General features: G+C 39.6%; 1 protein-coding gene across 1 annotated transcript in view; it reads right to left on the bottom strand.

The window, feature by feature from the left end:
* gabbr2 (gamma-aminobutyric acid (GABA) B receptor, 2) overlaps nt 1-21,194 on the bottom strand; it is a 144,033-nt gene that overhangs the window by 81,662 nt on the left and 41,177 nt on the right. The window contains exon 2 of the mRNA XM_026346953.1: nt 17,832-17,969. Within this exon, the coding sequence (XP_026202738.1) occupies nt 17,832-17,969 (138 nt within the window). The remainder of the gene's footprint in view (nt 1-17,831; nt 17,970-21,194) is intronic.

The following is a 21,194-nucleotide window of genomic DNA, read 5'->3' as shown; positions in this document are numbered from 1 at the left end:
CACAGGATAATTACAAAACAATTAGAAAAGGTTTTCCAGCAGATCGTCAGCCGATTAGTGAGTCTATGCAGGCAAGACTCCACAGTGCAGCCTCAGAGATGCATCTTCACACCTTGCATTGTCACATTTTGTCAGATGTATGCAACAAACTGGAAACAAGCAGAGACGAACGAACTACAGTAACTTCCAGTTTAGTTCTCTCAATTGTAATAATTCTTCAACAACATATTTGACAACATATGCAGTATTTGCTGACGTACACATACACATATGAACACAGGCGCAGATGCATACATTTAAATTTGGCAAAGCAAACTTGTATGCAAGCTCCTTCAAGCACTCATACGGTATCTCTTCTCTCTTCCGCCATCTCTGTTTCTTTCTTCATTCCATCCTTTTCTCTGCCGTCTGACTGTATTAGTAACTTTATTTGATATTCACAAAATGCATTACTGTGCTGTGCAACCTTCGTCACCCCAGGGGAGGCTACACTTGCCGGTTTCTCCAGAGAGAAGAGAGAATAGCAGATTCCTCTCCACTGCTCAACTGTCGTCCAGTCCTCCGGGCAACAACTCTGCCGCCTCCCTGCTTGTCAGAGCACCTCTTTGCCATGCAAATTGCTTTGTTTTTTGACGCTTTTGCTCTTCTCTAGCATTCCCTCTGAGCAAAAAGCAGTTTGGAAGGAGAAAAAAGGTCTTTTCTCCCCATTTCAAAATTCAGCCTTTGAAATAGTTTGAGCCCATGCTGATAGAGGAAATGCAATGTCCTGGTGGATTTATGACCACAGGGTCAAAGGCTTGGATTTTCCAATTGGGACATTTTTGTGGGTGGCAGGTTAGGCTGTGTTTAGCTGGAATGACTGAGTGAGTGCTTACAGCTCAAAACAAAACTGACAATAATAGTTGTTTTTTCAGTGCTTCACAAGGTTATTGATTGCTATATCATGTCTGCATACTACTCTATTTTATGTACTCACCCCTACACCAAGCCAGCTTCCACTGAGTGAGGGTTTGTGTGACTGATGAAGCTTTGAGGGCACTGGAAGCAGCATGCAACTCCCTGGAGTGTGGCTGGAGGGTAGTGAGTACCACTCCAACAAACAGATACACAAAACACAAATGGCCAGGTTTTCCACTTACCTGCATCAGCCCAGGAGGAAACCTAAGCTGAGGCAGACATCAATAAGATTTTGTAACAAATGGCCCGTAGGGGCCACAAAAACACTCTATCCAAAACTGTAAGTGACTCCTAAAATGTGTCTTCTACATTCAGTTGACTGGCTATCAATCAAAATCTAACCATGTACGACCTACCAGAATGACTGCAAATGTTTAACATTAGTTTTAATGTTAAAATTTCACCCTGAAAACCCAGAGAAGGAAAAACAGGTGTATTAAAAGTGTACTTACGAGTACTTAAGCAAATTATTTTGTTCTGATCCAATAGCCATGACTTTCTCCTCTAATCTAAGGTAATATGATGTTGAAAGGTCACTGCATATACTATGGCAAAATTTTAAAGAAAGCAAAGTTGTGCAAATAAATCAGAAAAGGACTTAACAATACGACTTAATTACTATTACTGACACTGCTACATAGTTGGGTCATATTTGATTTATTTGCCCATTAGCAATTTTTGTCAGCTGTGAAAAAGGTCTACTTTTTTGATGTATGACTTTTCAAAGCAACATGCGGCAACTAACAAAGCTTAATAAACAATAAGTCATCATTATTTATAATGTAGACGCATCAGTGACTCGGTGAAAATTGTTGATAACACTGACAACATTTTCAAAAAACAAACTCAGACAAAATGCACCTACAAAGATGAACTGTATAGATGACCAGTTAAAACCAACAGGAAAATCACAGAAATACTATGGTGACAGACGGAACTATTTGGTTATGTTATTTAGGCATCACTACAATCACTGTTAGGAACTTGAAATTTCTGGTTATCAGCACTAATGATAACTAATTAAAAACTTTAATGATCCACTTGTGGTGTCGGTGTCTTGTCCGAGGACGTCTTAACATGTCGCCAAGAGGAACCGGAAGTCAAACCTCTGAACCTGGGGTTTGTAGACAACTGCTCTACCGACTGTGCTACATATTTTTGCAATCTGATCCATAATAATTCTACAACAATAGCACAAACAAAAACTTGAATCTGCAAACTCTGACAGATCAACAGATACATGTAGTCACAATGGAGGTTAGGTGTTCAGATGTGCAGATAATGAGCGAAAATACACCCACAATTTGACATGATAGCTATATCTACATGTCATCACCACAGACACAATCAAATGTCAACCAGAACATGGAGCTAATCGGGAAAATGCCCTCTGTGGTCCTAGAAGGAAAAGCACCTTCAGTAGCTGCAAGTAACACAACTGTCTCTCTGTCTTTCTCTCTGTTCTATAGTCTGGCCATGTTTATTGTGCTATACAGCACTCACTGAAAACGTGACTTGGATGTCTATGCAGCCTATTCCCACACTCAGCATGCTGGGTATATATCAGCGACTCATCTCCAAGACACAGGCTCCAAGGTCCCTCAATGTGAATCATGCCATTAGCCCCCCTCCCCTTCTTTGCTTTAACTCTCAGATGTCATTGCTGTAACTCCTCTTTGGTTTCCCGTTTAGATGTCATTTTCTTTGATATTGCTTTGTGGAGACAACAGAGGTGGATTATGTGGCCTAAACTGTTTGTATCGATGACATATTAGACCATGTAGTATCGGGGTGCCTTATTTTTGATGTTACAATAATCAGCAAAGCTAGGGACTAATTGTCTCATGCATACAGTCCAGTAGCAACATATTCACCTAAATGTCCTTCAGTTCTACTTGGCGGTTGCGTCTAAAGAGGTGGATGTATGCCAACTCTCTGAAGGTATCCCTGCTTGATCGACAGTTCAGTTGGCATAGGGTGAAGTAGTGGAAGTAGTGAAGTGGAATTGAGCCAGGGTTTAGGCCCCTATTTTGTGCAAATTACAATACCTATAGAATTTAAAATTATTCTATGACTGCATTGCATAATGATCATGTCTACCTGCTCACCAGAGGTAAGGAAAAGTGGGAAAACTGTTTCATGGTACAGATACACAAGACTCTGTCAGGCTGTGCTCAGGTACAGTGATACAAACCAACCTGCTGATGTTTAACAGGTATGTTTACCACATATTAGACCATCTTAGTTTAGCATTTGATCCATAGTACTGAAAACATACAGAGGTATAGCTTAAGATAATGGGAATTTCAGTAGTTTAATGAGAGTTTGATCCAAAACCAAAGCATTTAAATAGAAACTTTGCATTTGAACTGATAAAAGCACTAGATTAGTTAAGAGAGGAGTTAAGGTTTATTGCATTTCATCCTTAGAGAGACATTAATTGTATATTTTATGTCAATCCATTCAAAATTGTTGAGGTATTTCATTCTGGAAACATTTATTTAAATCTAAATCAAAAACTGAGAACCAATCGATTTAAAGCCTGCTAGCATGGCTAAAAAATATAGTGCATGTACTGTATATGAACATACTGTATGTATCATAGTACTTAGAATAGTTTATTTGTTTGTAAAATTACTATTTTTTAATAATCAATAGAAAAAAAGCCCAAATAAATGTTACATCACATACGACAACAGGCATGTTGACATCACTGACATTGTTCACATGCCTTCATTGCACAATTTCACATTAATTGGGTAAAACTTACATTTAATAAATGTATTAATAATAATGTATTGGCAACTATTAATAAAACTATGCATTTTGACAATTTCACAAAAAAAAAAATTACAAAGCAAATGTTCACAGATTACTTAAAATACAATTTGGCAAATCCCAAGGAGGCAGTCATCTTCTGTCTAACCACTTTTCCATGAAGGCCTCATGGAGTGCTGCTTGGATGATAATTTTTCCATCTCTGCAGAGAGTTCTCTCCTATGACTGTTGGGTCCTTGAACCTCACTGACTAAAGCGCTTCTTGCTCAGTTACTGAGTTTGGCCAGATGGCAAAATCTAGGAAGAGTCCTGGTGGTTAAATTTTTTGATTTAAATAAATATTACATTACAGATTTACATACACAGCTTTGCATGTTGTCATTATGGGGCATTGAGTGTAGATTATTGAGGAAAATGGTAATTTATCTACTGTACTTGTGTGCAAAAGGTGAAGGGGTTTGAACACCTACTGTAGCTCTTGGATCCCATCCAAAATATATCAATACTCCCTCACAAGAATCACCACACAGCACAGATATGGGTGTTGGCCCCGCAACTGAAGAAAAAATAATTACCATGGGTCTGAATCAATCAGCCATGGATTTTCAATTACTCTTCTTATAGCGGCCATGAAACAACTTCAGCTGAGAAATATGCTGCAAAGAGGTCTGAGAAAACATGAACCGGTCTGGGTTTTCATGTCAATGAACTGCCTTCAACACAAGCTGAAATTTTCAATGATGGCATCAGATAGTGTGAAGCCTGTTGAAGGCCACTCCATTGAGCAGGGGGTAAGGGAGAAGGAGAGAGAAAGAGAGAGAGAGATACAAAAAGTGGCTGAGATCTTGCTATAGGGTAATACAAGGTCTGTTCAGCTATACAGAAACCTCTCTCCCTCTCTTTCATGGCCTGCCTGCCTCCACCTTACCTTACCTCTCTTCTTTACTCTCTCTGACTTTTCAATTTCCAGAGACCTGCAGGGGCCAAGAGGCTAGCTCAAAGAGGACTGTACATTTTGAAAATTCCATCTACTGGGTTGCAAGGGAGACATGGCCAGGGTCTGAGGTGGGCTAGCAGTCAGACATCAAGTAGTATGAAAGACCCCTGAGCACGATGACACCAAAGACTGAATACCATCCAAATCTTTAGTTTCTACAGGGCAGTTATACACTTGTGCAGAAAATGTGCAGGAATATAAGCTTATTTATCAGTAGGACGTGCCAGTAAACTAGATCGCATGTGTGTTCATCTAATGAACGACCGCATCCCACTATTCCACCCCCAATTCATAGATAAAGAAGACATTAACCCGCATAATCTGCAAATATCCATTTACAAAAGAAGTGTGTGTTCAAGGGTTCATTGTTTACCCCTTAATTATACCAATTAAGCTGATTACTCCCACTGTTCTCTGCCAGTGGGGAAAAAGGAAGTAATGCCACAACAGAGGCTGAAATCAAAGTTTACCTTGGAGGGATAAACACCCAGTTCAAGTAAAATATCTATCCAGACCCCATGGTTTGCTTCATCTCTCTCTGAGTCTGACAGATCAATACAAGCAGGTTCGACAGTGAAAGCAGGAGGGGGGGCAGTATCGATGATGAAGAGAAGTGGGAGTTTTTCAAGAAACGAATCGATGGACAAAATAAATATTTCACACTCACCAATGACCCATTGTCTTTTGATAGTCTCTATGAATTCTCCCTCATCTCTTTAAAATCCCTGTAGAATGGATGAAAGGAAGCAGGACCAGTTGTATTGTAAACCAATACGGTGTGGGTTCTCAATAACCATCATTGGGTGTTTTATACTTTACTCACCATCTAAGCCTTGGCTCTTTGTCTGATTTTTTTCCAGTGTGTCCTAATGACACCTCAAAAAATGTCAAGAGTATTATTAGCCAAGAAGTAAGTCAGATAATCTGCGTTTGGCAGTGAGTGTGTGTGTATATGTGTCGGGGGTGGGGGGCAGTGGTTACTTTCAATTATGTCCTTATTCATATTTAATGGTGTTTATTGGTGCTAAAGGTTAGTGGTGGTGTGTTTATGTGCGTTTCCTAACTCTGAGGGAGGCAGCTGACGTCCTGCTGGTAAGTCTGTGCTGCCTTTTTAAAAATGCACGCCGTTCCACCACAGGAAGCAGTGACCCCCTTGGCGTTAACCTATTGAGCCTTAAATATCAAGTCTATCTCAGGATCTTCTATTTCCTTCACAACCTTCTACAGTAATCCTTGAGTGTCAACACAAGTCCATCTGCTTTATTTAATGAGAGGAATCCATAAAGGACCACTGCAAGTTTGGAGTAGTGCACCGATTTACTGTGCGAATCATTATATATTCTGTACATATCATACTGTATGCTCAAAGGAGTTGACTTGTTTTAATGAAAACATTTATTAACCAAGACAGGATGTGGTTAGAGAGGTCAAGTGCCAGCGCATGTGACCTAAATTTGTCACTGCATCAGCGTTTAGGAAGATCAATAAATGCTGTATTTTTGCTGTGATCAACTGGTACCTATATTTCATGTCTGACTGACAACTTTTGCTTTTACTTTTTATAAAATCGTATTTATTTTAACTTTATTTTATAACATAAATAGGTAATAACAGACATTTCATGAATCTACTCTGAGTAAGAGCATTTGCATCAGTTTGCATTTAATAAATACCAAAAGGTATTTATGCTATGTTTATTTAAATTAATCACTAAACAGTTGATATTATATATTTCTGTTTTATTAAATACATTTTAATGAATAATGTGGTTTAATGTGTCCCGGGCCAAGAGACATTTTGTGAGTGTAGTCTCACAGAGCCAAACTACATCGGGCAAATTCAATCTTCACTGTACAAATTTTATCTATGGAAAAAATGATATGAAAATGTGACAAAACCAATGGCATAATTTCGATGAGCTTCTGCAACGTCACAACATTCTTACCTGTCTGAAGTTATATTCATTTTTCACAAAGATCTTGTATTGATGATGGGAAAGTCTGACCACTGTGCAAAGTCTTCTCCAGCACTTTGGACTCTGTGGTGGCCAAACTATCTGTTTAAATGATGTGTCATGCTCCCTGAACCACTCTGTCACATTTTGAGCCTGATAAATCCTGGCATCGTCATCTTGTAATATGCTCGTGCCATCAGGGAAGAAAAGTTATTAATTCCAAGGGTTCACATACCTTTTCCACTAGCACTATGAGGTTCTTATGGTTGTTCTCAATGAAAGACATGATTTCTGGTATTATTTTAGGCACATCATATTTGGTAATACTCTTGAATTAGATGAATAAATAAATAACAAAAGGTTCACATACTTTTTCTTTCCACTGTACTTACATGTAAAACGTGCTTACATAGATGTGAGTTAAGATTTACTTTATTAAAATAGACAGCAGCTAAAAGAAAGCAGTATGATGAGCAACTGTTCTGATGCATTTGGATGTAGAAAATACCCAGCACTCCAGAAGTCAAACACAAACTCGCTTTTAATACCATGGGGGTATTTATAAATTTAGAGACTGGTACAAGTTGAGAATGCATCTACCTAGTCAGTGTGTTTTTATGTGTGCATGTGGGTATGTCTGTGCTATTATATGAGGAGATATGCTGTGCGCACATTTTGTGCACAGTGTTGAGGAACATTCTGCCCCACTTTCCTTTTTTTCTGCTAACCTGCAGAGATCAGTGGTTGTCAAATAAAAGTATATATATGAATGTATAGCAGGGTGTGTGTGTGTGTGTGTGTGTGTATGCTTCTTCTGGGTGCACGTGAGTGTTAACAAACACACTTGTACTTTACTTTTTGAGTGTTTATGAATTTTGCGCAGCCAATCATGCCTATACCTGTGTAACTGTGTGAGATCAGTGTGTGATGGTTGTGTGTGCGCCTACACAGACATGAGAGAGAGAGAGAGAGAGAGAGAGAGAAAGAGAGAAGAGTTCAAGGACAGACAAAATCCACTCTGTACTAATGAGCTAGCTGTGCTGCTCTCTCTTTGTCTCTTAGTCCCTCCTGCTTGCAAACCACTAAAAGGTTTGAATTAAAATTTTAAACAGAGCTGCACTGTGCTGCCTGCATCTCAGGGCATTTATATATAAAACACACTTTGCATAACCCAAAGCAATGTGAGTCATATGGTTTTGTGCTGTCTGTCAAGTTGAAAAACTGTGTTGTTATAGCTCTTCAAAGCTCAAATACTTACCAGTCAAGAAATATTGGAGTAGGTTTCACATCCAATGCTGCCAAATATATTTCATTCTCACTGAACAGCATTGTTTTCAATGTTTGGACACACAGTGTACTACTGTCTAGAGAGTCTGGGCCATCTGCCAAATGCAAATCTTCTATAATGTTGAGCTCTACAGCATCGATAGTTAGTGGCTTAGCGATGTCCAAACCTATATGTTGACAGTATAGTGTGTCTGATTTAAACAAAATGTAGCGCAGCAGATGTACTATTGACGCACCATACTGTCGAGCAACATGTTTGTACTGTTCTTTAGATGCTCCGTTTAATATCACATAAAATAAGGGTGTGTTTCGAACAGCTGCTGTGTTGCAAATATTCTCAAACATTCTGTATGTGTATAGTAAATGTGTTATCTTATCGATGAAGGATCGAATGTACTCATACTCTAGGCCATTTAAATATGACGTGATTTAAAGACCAGGGTTATAAAAAAATGGATTTCTGCATAACAACCAGTTAGAAGGCATAAAAAAATCTTTAAAATTGCAATTTGGAAACATCTGTCCTTATATTACATGAGGAACCCTGCTCTATCATTTTGAATATGCTTATCATGTTTCCTATTTACATGTGAATCAAAGATAAATCTTTTGACACATGTCACACTATAAACATATACAGCAGAAAACATGCTATGACTATTCATGACAGTAGTTTCCATGCTCTGAAACAGTACAAGCTCATATCTCTGCCAGGGTAATTAGGATACGGGACGTCCTCGTGCCAAACACTTCACCACGTTTTGCCAATTACAGCAACAACTACCTTGTGTGCCCAAGGGCTTTTCAGGCCCGTGAAAAAAGGAAAACCCCTTTTGTTTCAGGAGAAATGGAAGGATAGAAGAAAAGGGATGTGTCATGGAGTGAGAAATACATGTTACAGTTACAGACACAAGTCTAAGACTATCTACATGTAATCATAAAACCCTTCTACATTACTTTCATCACAGCTCTCACAAAGCTTCTGTCATCAGCGGTTGTTGTTTACCCTGGCTGTCCCATTATGTGGCTGTTTCTCAGCTCACAAGTGGCTTCATTCCAAAAAGTTTTACTGGCTATGATGTTTGTGCAATGTAAAAACAGCTAATCCAACAGAAGAATATATCGTAATGAATCTGCTTTAAAAATAAATGTAATATATTATTTTCATGAATAAGAGCCCATCTGTGAGGAGAGTTTGCATGATCTCCCCCTGTCTGTGTGGGTTTTCTCCTGGTACTTCGGCTTCCTCCCAATGACCAGAGACATGCAGTTAGGATAGGGTTCGGGATAGATAAGGTTAATTGTGACTCTAAATTGCCCATAGGTGTGAATGATTGTCTGTCTCTGTATGTCAACCCTGTGATAGACTGGCGACCTGTCCAGGGCGTATCCTGGGTAATTCTCGCCCAATGACAGCTGAGATTAACTATAGTATATGAAACTGGACCAACTAGGAAACAATTCTGATTACTGCCATATGAATTTGAATAGGCAGTCCTCCATACAATACAATATATACATACATGCATATGTACATATCTATAGATCAATCCAGGACAAAGTATTCCTTTTCTTTTCGTTCTGAGATTCTGCTTTTAGAGACTAAGTTGATGCAGCCTGAAGCTAGAAAGACATTATCATTTATCATGACTTATCATACTGGATTCCATTTGCAGCCGCAGCCTAAAAAGAGAGGTATTCAATGACTGCACCAATAGGGAATGAAAATAGCATTGAGCTCAGTATCAACCTCAAGGAGGCTTAACGCTTCTGCATTCTGATGCCCCGATAAAATGAAAGAGGATCGTGTGGGAGGAAAGAGAGACAGAAAAGAGTGACAAAGAGGAAAAGGAATTTAATCAAGTAAGGAGGTGGAAAAAATCTTTTCTGCCAGGATCTGGTGTTTGTTACACAAAACACTTTGATCCTTTTAAAGATAGATGCAGTTTGATGTACTGAACAGTATGGAAAAGTCTTTGGTATAATTAAGGTAAATAAAGCTGATCATAGCTCATGATGGTGTAATATAATCTACCATGTGTTGCTGGAAATACAGTTAATTCTACAATTTGGGAATTACTGTATAGAAACGTCGTATTCCAGGTTAAGTTAGTGTTTTTGTTGTGCCTTGTGAGTATGAGGCATGTCCACCTATGACAGTGTGTCTGTATAAATGTGCATTGTGTCCTCACATACAGGTTATATACCAAAGCTATTGTGTATGTACATCATAGTGTATGACGGGGAGGGGTGAGAGAAGAAAGACAAGGAGCAACGGACAGGATGGAAAGCACTTTGTAATGATCTCAAGAGTCTTTCTCTCTTTCCATTTCCTCTCTCACCCACTAAGTTTGGTAATCATCTTTTCTCTCTTTCTCTTCCTCTGTCTCTCTCTGAAGTGGCGTTGATGTTCCAGATATTAGTGAGCTGTGTCAGACAGTTAAACTGCCCTTTATCGATCCTCTAAGCTTCACTCTTTCCAAGCAGCCGTTATGGTTTTAATGGCTTGTAATGGAGCCGGGTTCTCTTTGATGTCCAATTGCTCAGCAAGTCAGCCCTTGTTTATGATATTGTTTCAAAGGATCCTTCTAATGTCGAGCTGAGCGGAGCCCCGTTTCCGACACAAATTTTTAGGTCGATGAACTGCACAACCCTGTGATTCTAAAATGTCCCTATATTGGAAAAAGTGAGGTAGAATGAGTGTTCTTGGGTTTTGTAAGCCTGTGTTTGTAGATTAGGTGGTGTTTATTCACACATGACGGAAAACTTAAGGTTACACAATCTGCAGGACATAATGTGAATAATCTTGTAAGAAGTAAGTCATTTGTAATAAAAGAAGGAACTACTAAGTTTAGTAAGTGTTATCACCAGTGCCTGTGGTTCTATATCGAGTCAGGACTCCCACATTCGGTTGTGAGATCACTAACAAGAGAGAAAACATCAATTTGAGACATAGGTTCGACTTTTGTTTTTGACTTCTTTGCACTCAGTACACAATTTCTCAAAGTTACATAGTATCTGAATTGTGTACGCCTGTGATCAGAGTGGAGCCCTTTCATTTGCACTTGAGATGTGAAATTAATTGTATCCCTGACATCCTGTTGTAAAGTATTTTTTGATAGAGATTAACAACAACTTCAATTTATAGTTGCCTTTTTTTTTTTTTTTTCAAAGCTTTTTTCATGTAAAAAATAAAACTTGTATACACCCAACTAGCTCTGTGCTATGGGCTGTATGACCTAAATAAAGAATATCAAAGCCTGGAAACCCCACAAGAGAAAAGAGAGAAAGTGAAAGAGAACCCGGATTTGGGGCACAGAAAAACATATCTCACAGTCTTCACAAGATGGGTGTGTATGATAAAGTCCCTGTGCAAGACATCAAAAACAAGCTTGAACTATTAATGTGTATAGTTTGTTTATTGTTGCTGTGGGCTGGCAGGTCCTGGACCATCATTAGTGCTGGAGTATGACACACTCATTTTCTTTTTACATACCCTCCTGCAGAAAACTACACAGGGAATGATAGTACTCAAGCACATGAGCGGAATTCAACATTTTTCTTGGCGTTTCTTTGGCGTCAACTACATGCGTCACTGCTATAAACACAGAATGAGAAACTGTTGACGCTTGTCGTTTTTACTTCCTTGGGTAAAACAGAGACAGAAAGATATTCTATCAAAGCTCCTATTCTTATTGAGTGCTGATGAACTAGCATGTTTACTCAATATGTGACACTAACAGTTACAGCCCGTTAACGGGTTGTATTCAACAAATGTTGCTAATTGGCTAATTACTGTCTTCCCTGTCAAATGGCGTGCATTTGACACTGTGAATAGGTACTGCAGCATGTGTGAGCTCAGCTTTATAGTAAATGGCGATGTATTCTACAAGTGCAGGCAGCATTCATGACCAAAAAAGTCTTGGTAATGCACAGTATAGTGTATAATTAATATTTTCTTCTGTCTCTTTTTGCCTTTGGCACTGAAAGAGAAACTGTGACAGACTCAGTGAGAAAACATTGGAATTAAGAGGAAGTCTTTCTATTTTTACATCTGTGCAGTAGGCTCGTTTGTCTTAGAACGAGCTTTGCTTTAAATGTCAACGTTCGCCTTGTTTAACTTCATCAGTACTCTGTCCCAGAAATGTGCGGTGTGATTTACAGCCTGTTAAAAAGGGTATTGAGCTGTCCCCCCACACAGGTACCAAATGGTACCTGTACTTACTGTATGTAAATAACACAACAGAAGCAAGGCTCTGCCCATTAAAAAGTAACATTAACACAAGTGCTTTAAGTGTTGTGTGGAATAACAATACTCCATACTAACTAGTTTAGTTAGTGTGAGGGACAACACTTACCGTTTCCCCCAGGTCTTACCTAGACACTTTGAGACAGTATGAGAACCAGATTTAATTGCATCTTTTAAGCATCCTGCCTTTGCTCCTGCAGCCCAATTCTGAGTCATGTGGATAGAGACATGCATTCAGATGGAGTAGGTGAGAGGGGTTAGAAATGAATGCACAAGACTCAACTTGTAGTTACGAAAGTAAAAACACAAACAGACATGCAACCAAATACAAATACAGTATGAATGGTTTGGTGGAGTCTTTAAACCATTAGAGGGCAGTTTAAATAACCTCGTAAGTGGAAAAGACCTGCACAAACCAAAAAGTGAACCTGAACTTTACACATGCAGTAATGTTGATTTATGATGATCTATTGTGATACTCACACCATCTCTTCCCTTGCACTCTGAGATTTGAGTCTAAACTTTGGAAGTCATGAAATATTGATATGGTACACAGGAGGATTTGACGTAAGTGAGGCAGAATACTGCAGTGCTGGGCATCACATGTTTTATTGAAGCATCCAGTGTAGCACTCAGGGAGAGTGAGAAAAAGAAAATGGCAAAAAGAAGACCCTAAAGAGTCAGTGGAGGCTTGAAAAAAAGAGAATTTTGCACTGGGAGGAGGCAGAGATGCACATCTTAAACCGGTTAACGCTGACATCAATACAGCAATGCAAAAAATGGGTTTTTAGTGGAAAAGTCGGTCTGTCTGACATAAATCTCAAAGGTGTTCCCTTTTTCCCTTAAATGATTGATCCTGTCCAAATTACAATGATCAGTCGGTGCTAAAGGTTCAGCTTTTATAGCACGGCCAATTTTCCTCTTTTCACCTCTTTTGACCTTGGACTGTCCCCCCAATTACCACTGAGACTCCCTGCCACTAACTCCCTTAGGCCTAATTGGTGAGTGAGAAGGGGGCCAGCTACTGGCTGGTGAGTGGGTGGGGCACACATTTCCTGGCACACAATGAGCCATTCATGGAAAATAGACACCACTGCTGTGGAGAGGAAAGGGACCCTTCGTGAGTTAAGAAAAAATGGTAGAAGAGAGAGTCCCGCATGTGGACTGGGAACAGATACCTGTGCCAGCAACTATTTAAAAAGCTCGCCAAATGCTTTCTGCAATTATTCTGTATCATGTTGAGGAGGACACAAGATTAATCACAAACCAATGTGTCTGCCAAGGAAATGGCTTCAACATTTATTGTCGTGCAGAAGTAAAATCACAGCAATCAGCTGCATTTGTGGCTGATGGCAGCTAACAACCGCAGATGTGCCTTGCCCTGTTTCTTTGAATTTCAATTTTACACTATTGCAGTCCATGTCTGCTGCGGTCTTCCATCATTCCCTCAATCCGCTCGCCATCTGTCCACTAGCCCCGGTAGTATTCTTATCCACCATTTTAATTTGCTTAGCCAGTCATTTTAGCACATGTACAGCACTGCATTGCAAATAGTGACATAAAGTGAGTGCAGTGCCACACAGAGCTCAAAGAAACCTCTAAGAAAAAAGCCACTTCCACAGACTCTGAAAGCAAGACAACAGATCAATCCTTACATACAGTACACAAAGAGCTTCAAAACTGATCATTGTCACTCGCCATCTGTCTGCACTTGTGTGAGTGTTGGTGTGTGTGAAAGCAAGATTTAGTGTAACTTGTTAAGTACTGTATGTGCTGTGCGCCTGTTAACGTTGTCTGTCTTTACTGCTACAACAAACTACAAGGTGATGGTTGTGATCAAGGATGATGACTTCATCTGCTAATGTGTTAATAGATCCTGGTGAAGTTGGAATTTGCTTTGTTCATTATTTCACCTGCCATTGCTAATAAGTATGTGCAAGTGTGCACGGAGCATATTAAAAGAGTAAGCAGTATGAGTTTTTTTTTTTTAGCTTCTCAAAGCTGACTTCATTAGGCATCAACACTGATTGAAAGTTATTTTTATGGGTGTATGATTAAGCTATTTTCAGGAGTGGTTGTTCTCTCAGCTATCTTCACTGCAGATAGTATCTGCCAGCTCCCTGTTTTGATGTGGAAATGATGAGCTTGTTAAGTATGGCCCAAAAAAATCACCAGAAAATTCTCTATTTCCTTCCAACTCAATCTTGCAGTTGGGGTTCCAGGTCTGGGTAATAAATATGCAGGGCGACAGAATTTACAGTTTTAAAAACAGATTCCCACTGATGTGGCTCACTAAGCATTGTGGAGTGCAGCATTCGAAACTTCCAATCATCTCTTCTCAACTGTTTACTTTCTTTCCTTTCTTACTGTACATCCTTCTTTTCATGCTGCTCTTCTTTCTGTCCTGCAGACAAAAACGTTTTATGCATTAACTACCTCCCAACACAGATGCCGTCTGAGCAAGCATTTATGCATATTCTGCATACAAACGTTTTCACACACATACAGGATAGACGACTATTTGTACATATTCACACACGTGCCCACACACACGTATACCCTATAAACAAAAACAAATTCAATAGTAATGTTAAAGTTAGTGGATTCAGAGATGAACAGTGTAGTCAAATCTACCACCTGTCAAGTACAAAACAGGTCCGTGTCTGCTAGTCGGCTTGTGGAGTCAGAGTCAAGTTCAATTCAAAAAAATGAGGTCAAGAATAAAGCACCAAGACAGACAAAAAACTTTGAGACCACTTACTTGTTCATATGTTTTTTTTTTGTGATGCTAGAGATACTGTCTATGATTGAGCTATAAATAATAATGATCAAAAAGCATGTGCAGTCTAAACACAGTACGATCAAATCAGATCAATTTCACTTCTTATTAGAATCAACAATCTCCAAAGACAAGATAGCATGTAACCCCCACCACTAGTGAAAAAGTGCAGTGCAGCCACACTGAAGAATCAACTTAGGTGAATAAAGACTTTTCACTTTAAAGTCAGAAAAAACTGGAGTTCTACTTTAAATTTCCAATATCTGAATAATATATCTGAGCAAGTTCCCACTAGGTCTGTTGTGAAGGAGGATAGAAGCGAGGAACGAGGGATGGAAGAAACGCCAACAAGAAGGAAATTTATGTGAGGGAATAAAAAATGCTGGACCCAGTCAAGTCCTATTAAAATACTTGGCAAGTTCAATGACCAAAAAAAACGGACTCAAGTCCAGATTTGAGTTCTGCAGCCCCTCAACAGCATAATGCACAGCTTGACTAGTGCATTAATATTAAACAGAAAAGTGACGCCTTACTGTGCATTTATGCTGTGGACAACAACCGAAAGCCATCCAGTGTGTTTACATCCACTTGCGTGTTTTACTGCCAGCAAACATTATAGTTGCTTAGTGACTCGTACACTGAAGAGGGTGTAGCTCAGGTCTGAAAAGACATCTTGAATCTCTGAAGAGTCTCCTCAGCTGGTGAAACTGTACAGTGACACACATAAAACCAAGATTGCCCCAACACTTGTGCACATTTTAACACATTTAATGCACAGATGTTCGCTCTTTGATCAGTAACAGCAGAATATATGTCTCATTAGATACTCCAACATACAAATGTAGCTCTTCAGTTGACATCTGATTCAATGTGTGAGGTTTCCACAAGGTGCTGGACATCTACTGATTTTATCAGGATATTTACTGTGATAAAGGAACATTGTTGTTTTGTAGCACCAGATCAAATTTAGCTAGGTATTCCTAAGGTTTTTTGTTTAAATGCAAGAACAGTCTACTGTAGGTGTTACAGCCATAAACCTTCATATTTTCCTCAGTCACCTGCTGTCTTTTATTCATGAAACATCGCAATGTGCATTTGAAATGTTGTAAATATGAATTTGTCTGCATATTGATAGTGAAAAGAGTCTGGTTGGTGGTGAAGTGCTCTGGGGGAACACACTGTACCAGGCAGAGTGTTCTGCTGAGCAGGACATCGCTACTGCACTTCTGACAGGTAATCACTGCCAAACAAGCCAATAAAAAGGGAGGAGAGGCCACAAACACATACAGTACAGAAATACACAAAATACACACACACAGAGTGAGAGAGAGAGAGAGAGAGAGATGGAGAAAGAGAGAGAGAGAGAGCACAGCTACAAATACTTCAGAGCACTTAAAATTCAACTATAACTTGAACCACTCTTGATTGAGTGAGATCATTACCACAGAAAGTAAGAGAGCACAGAATCAAAAATTACTCATCTTTTCATTCCCTCATCCTGCCAGTCTTTTCACTCTTGAGTGACCCTGACCAGACAGTGAGCGAAAAGGAACATGAAAATGATCAGATTCGCAGTAATTGCAAGGGGAGGGAAAATGCCGCATAATGTGACATTCAGTTAAAAATGTAGCCTCTTGAATTACGCTATCTCCTCCAAGCATAAGCTTCACTCCTTCCTTATCAGTGCCTGATAACCTTTGTGGGGTTCACAGTAAATGAAATGTATTCTTTGGACGAAGGCATTTCCTCTCTTTGGTACTGCAGTACAGCACACAATCGAAGATAGATGGACAGGCTGGTTTGTGGTTTCTTCATCTGTAATGGTCTGTAAGACTTACATTTCATCATCTTTCCACATCAGCACACTGACTGTGACATGCACCAAACAAGCAAACTGGCTGCTCATATTGTGCACCACTTCATACCATTAGTTTTCCCATCAATGGTCCTTTTTGTCTAAAATTCACTAGAGGAATTGTAATAATTTTCCCAAAGCGTTTCAGCACAAGGCCTTCACCTGGGTGATTTACAGAACACAACAGGGCTCCTGTTACAAGGTTATGCTGTGTGAGAAGGCCTTTTTACAGTGCATGTATGTTCAGTGAACTAGTGTTGCCATGTTTTTGTTTTTTTCTAATTTTCTGCCAAATACAGATAAATAAAGGAGCCCCTTGCCATCTTCTGCTAGTGGAACGTGTCTGTTTATGCACATTCCCACTTATAGTATGAACAGAAACGTGCTTGTGTCCGTGTCTGCCTGAGGACAAGCAGAAAACATGCACGGACCAAACAACTCAAACAACAAATCAGGGGTTCAAAAGTTTACCATATGCAATAATGAGTGGGTTTAATGCCTGCAGTGAGCAATCATGAAGCTCTTCTAAGTTAATGGCACCAAATACCATTTAGCAAGCAAGAGTATAATTGAATGGTAAAATCTATTATATAAATGTCTAGTTGATAATTAACATCAACTGCCCTGAGTGGTAGCATCTTTATTAGCATATACCAATGGCAAAAAAGCCAAAAAAAACATATTTTTAGCCATGCATATGCCTCATGAGACAACTTTTCACCGCATGTTTTTTGTTTTTTTTTCATGTACTAAGAGCACAAAATTTTAACAACTGGGTTTAAGTTTAAAGTACACACTGAAGTTTAGTTTAATTCTAAATACTATATATACTAAATATTATTTGGAAATAATCAATTAAAATGTTTTTTTTTCTTTTTATGTGAGACATAAGGCCAGACAGACAATCTTGGCACAACAGCATGGAGGGTTCAAAAACATACCACGATTTAATAACATATACAGTATTTCTCCTACCTGCACCAGATTCCAGCCCTCCAAGGACTCTGCAATAATGGAGGTCACAGAGGGGCAGACGCCACCAAAGATCATTAGGTGTTTGGGACCGTAGCATATGGCATCAAAGAAGGCCCTCAACCCCTTGGCATTGTCACACTGCAGACCCAGAGAGGTGGAGAAGAAGGAAGTGAGAGGAGAACAAGAGGTAGAGAGATAGAAGGATGAGAGAGAAGACACATTATAATTAGTTGTTGTGCAAACAGCGATGAAAACAAAAGTTAAAAAGAGCAGAGACATTTAAAAATTTTAGGAGTAAAGCTGTGCAAGAAAACAGAAGATGTGCGGTGCATGTAGGACGGAGCAAGAACTGCAGGTGAAACTTAAAGACAACATAGATATACAGTACTAACCAACAACAGTAGCTGGAGAAGCAAAAGAGAGGACGTCTAATTATGGTTCACGATCTTAACCACAAATAAAAAACGATCATGTGATTCTGCAGAAAATCTTTCTGTCTGCATATTAGGAGAATAATTTATAACATATTTGATAGTGGAATAACCGTTAGATAACAAGGGCAGAACTTTTACCCCAATCTGGCATCCACTCAGTTAGCCAATGAATCAATAATTACTAAGTGTACAGGAAAAACTGCTGTAGCCACAAGGTCATAAAACATCGACATCCAGTGATCGAACCCCACTCGTATCAGTTTACAGTAATGTACGCTGTTTATGAAATGATGTGACATTCAAGTAACATTTAACTTGTAATAGGCTCTAAGCAACTGTGGCACATGCTAACATAATTGCAGCCGTGTGTGTGTGTGTGTGTGTGTGTGTGTGTGTGTTTCAAAACCATCTTGTAAAACAATGTAGCTCACAGGCTGCGAGAGCGGGCCCCCGCTCTGATCCACTGTTGCAGAATGCAGCCACTTCACGTCACTATAGCAACTGAGAAAAAGAGTGTGTGAAAAGAGAGGAACAAGACAAGAAACGAAAGAAGACGGGGGGGGAAAAAAAAATCAGCGTAGGCCTCTATTGATTGCTACATGTGCTGGCTAACCGGTTCTGCTGATTCCCTGATTTCCACAGTTTGTAATGATATTCCTATCGGCAGTAAACACTTTCCACCTCGGTCTTCTATTATTGCTACTCAATTCAGGCTGCGGTTCTGTGTGTGACTGACTGACTGGCAGGTGGTGTGTTGTTTGCACCTTCTGACACAGTCCATCTCATCTGGAGAGTCATTTGACCTTGTTTGGCATCCGAATGAGATTTCCCACAGAACAACTGCACAGCAGGCCCTTCCACTGAGCGGACTGAAAGCCCCTACATTCAAACTAGACACATATTGTACGACTCTTTGTTGTCATCTGGTGGTAACCATATTAAGAGGGCTGCAGATCGACACATTTACTGTACATCTTGTAAACTTCTCTTGTCCATTTGATTGAGGAAGAGGTGGAAGCCTTACATTTTTTTCTGCTCAGTGCAAATTCACACCATGCATTTCTACCGTACACCCGTTCTCCATTGTACTCACTCCTCCACAGTCAAGTTTAATCGCGCTAAGATTTAAGTCAGGCAATTTTTGTGTTGATTGTTTGTTGAATTTTAAAAACACTTCCACTCTGCATGTACATTCATGCCACTACAGAAACATGTATGCTGCAATGTCAGTCAAAAACAGACACGGTTGCTGATATGCCTCCGGTGATATAAGAGGGAGAAGATGTGATTAGACACAGTGGGGATTCCTTATCCTGGTCACACGGCTGAATAAAACAGTAGGCTATTAAAGAAGATAGATATCCTATTAGCATACTCGTATCATTCATTTCTCTCCAGCTGGCCATAACAAGGTGGGTTGGTAGGACTGTGACTCTCAACTGGTTACCATGCAACAGAAAAGAAATGTGGGCAACTAAGCTTGTCAATGTGAGCACAATGAAGCTTGGTCATATTGCAGGTTTAAGCTGATTTATGGAAAGAGACAATGCAATGTAGGTGGTAAAGAATGACTATGTTTGTCTCTGTGCTTCCTCTCTGCAGGAGTAAACCTGTTTACACCATTTGAACCCGGACAACAGAAGGTCTACACGTGTGTGTGAGGCATCGTGCCAGTTTTACACCAAGCACCAGCTTTCTGCTCTGAATGAGACCTTCGTAGAGGTCAGTCGACCTGCTCGTTATTTTCTTAATTAATCGATGAATCCTTTGGTTTACAAAATGTAAAAATGCTGAAAAGAAACTCACATCACAGTCCCCTACAAACAAGGAAAAGCACCACAGGAGCACAACCGAAATTAAGAGAGCTTGCTATTTTTGTGTGTTATTGGCTGTATGACTGTTTTTCTGTCTTGATCGACTCTCTGGATTCTCTGTTCACCCCCCCGCTTCATTCATCCTCTTTACTTTTGCCATGCACACAATCTGTTATGACTGCACACAGAGCGCTGACAGTTGTGTTGTCATGCCAACAGTGTGACTATCCACACTTTGTGCTCTAGTTGAGGGAGGAGGCCGCAGCAGGGCCGGTGTAGCGGTGGCTATATTTAGCCTCTCATTAGGTAGCATAACCACTCAGACATTAATCAATACTTATTCAGCTATGGAGATGCTGTAAAGCTTAATGTCATGTGGACAAAGAGGGATAGAGGAGAGAAGCGTAGTATATTATAATGGGAGACAGAATATAAAAGGGGCATGGAGATGGTGAAGGTGATGGTGGGAGAAAGGGGAAGAAACAAGCAGTTGAAAGGAATAAAAAGGGAGAACTGAGGATGTATAAGACCTGACATTAACCATGCACTAATAAAGACAAGTCAACCAGTATTAGAAACCTGCACTTCATGGTAGTGAGATTGATTCAGTGGCTCTCTGTGATGATCAGCAGCTGTATAATCTGAAGATTTGTCTACAGTCCATCAACTATGGAAACAAACTTTTAAGATTATAAATATATATATATATATATATATATATATATATATATATATATATATATATATATATATGTATAATTCCTGGGCTTCCACTGAGAGGCTTGGGTAGAGCCTGTAACTTACATCCCAATTTTCCCTGAGAAATATTTCTGTAAACAAGGTATAAACAGAGACAAATATCACTTGGCTAAAAAAAACAAATAAGTTCTGAGTAAAAAAACACTGCAGTGAAGAAGGCATAGCAGCACTTAACTTCCAAGCCAAGAAGCAAGAAATACTACAGCACTTTATTTCCCTCTTCCCCAGTCTGAAATCTAATTCCTGGCATTTGGAGGCCATTTGGAGCAGATCGATGGGGGTTAACGCCCGTAATAATCTGTTTGACCGCCTTGGGAGATGGCCAAGAAACGTGTGTGTGCATTCGTGTGTATGAG

The sequence above is a fragment of the Anabas testudineus genome, chromosome 11 (genome assembly GCF_900324465.2).
Source record: "Anabas testudineus chromosome 11, fAnaTes1.2, whole genome shotgun sequence".
NCBI classification, from domain to species: Eukaryota; Metazoa; Chordata; class Actinopteri; order Anabantiformes; family Anabantidae; genus Anabas; species Anabas testudineus.
This window is presented reverse-complemented; position numbering and strand designations above follow the sequence as displayed.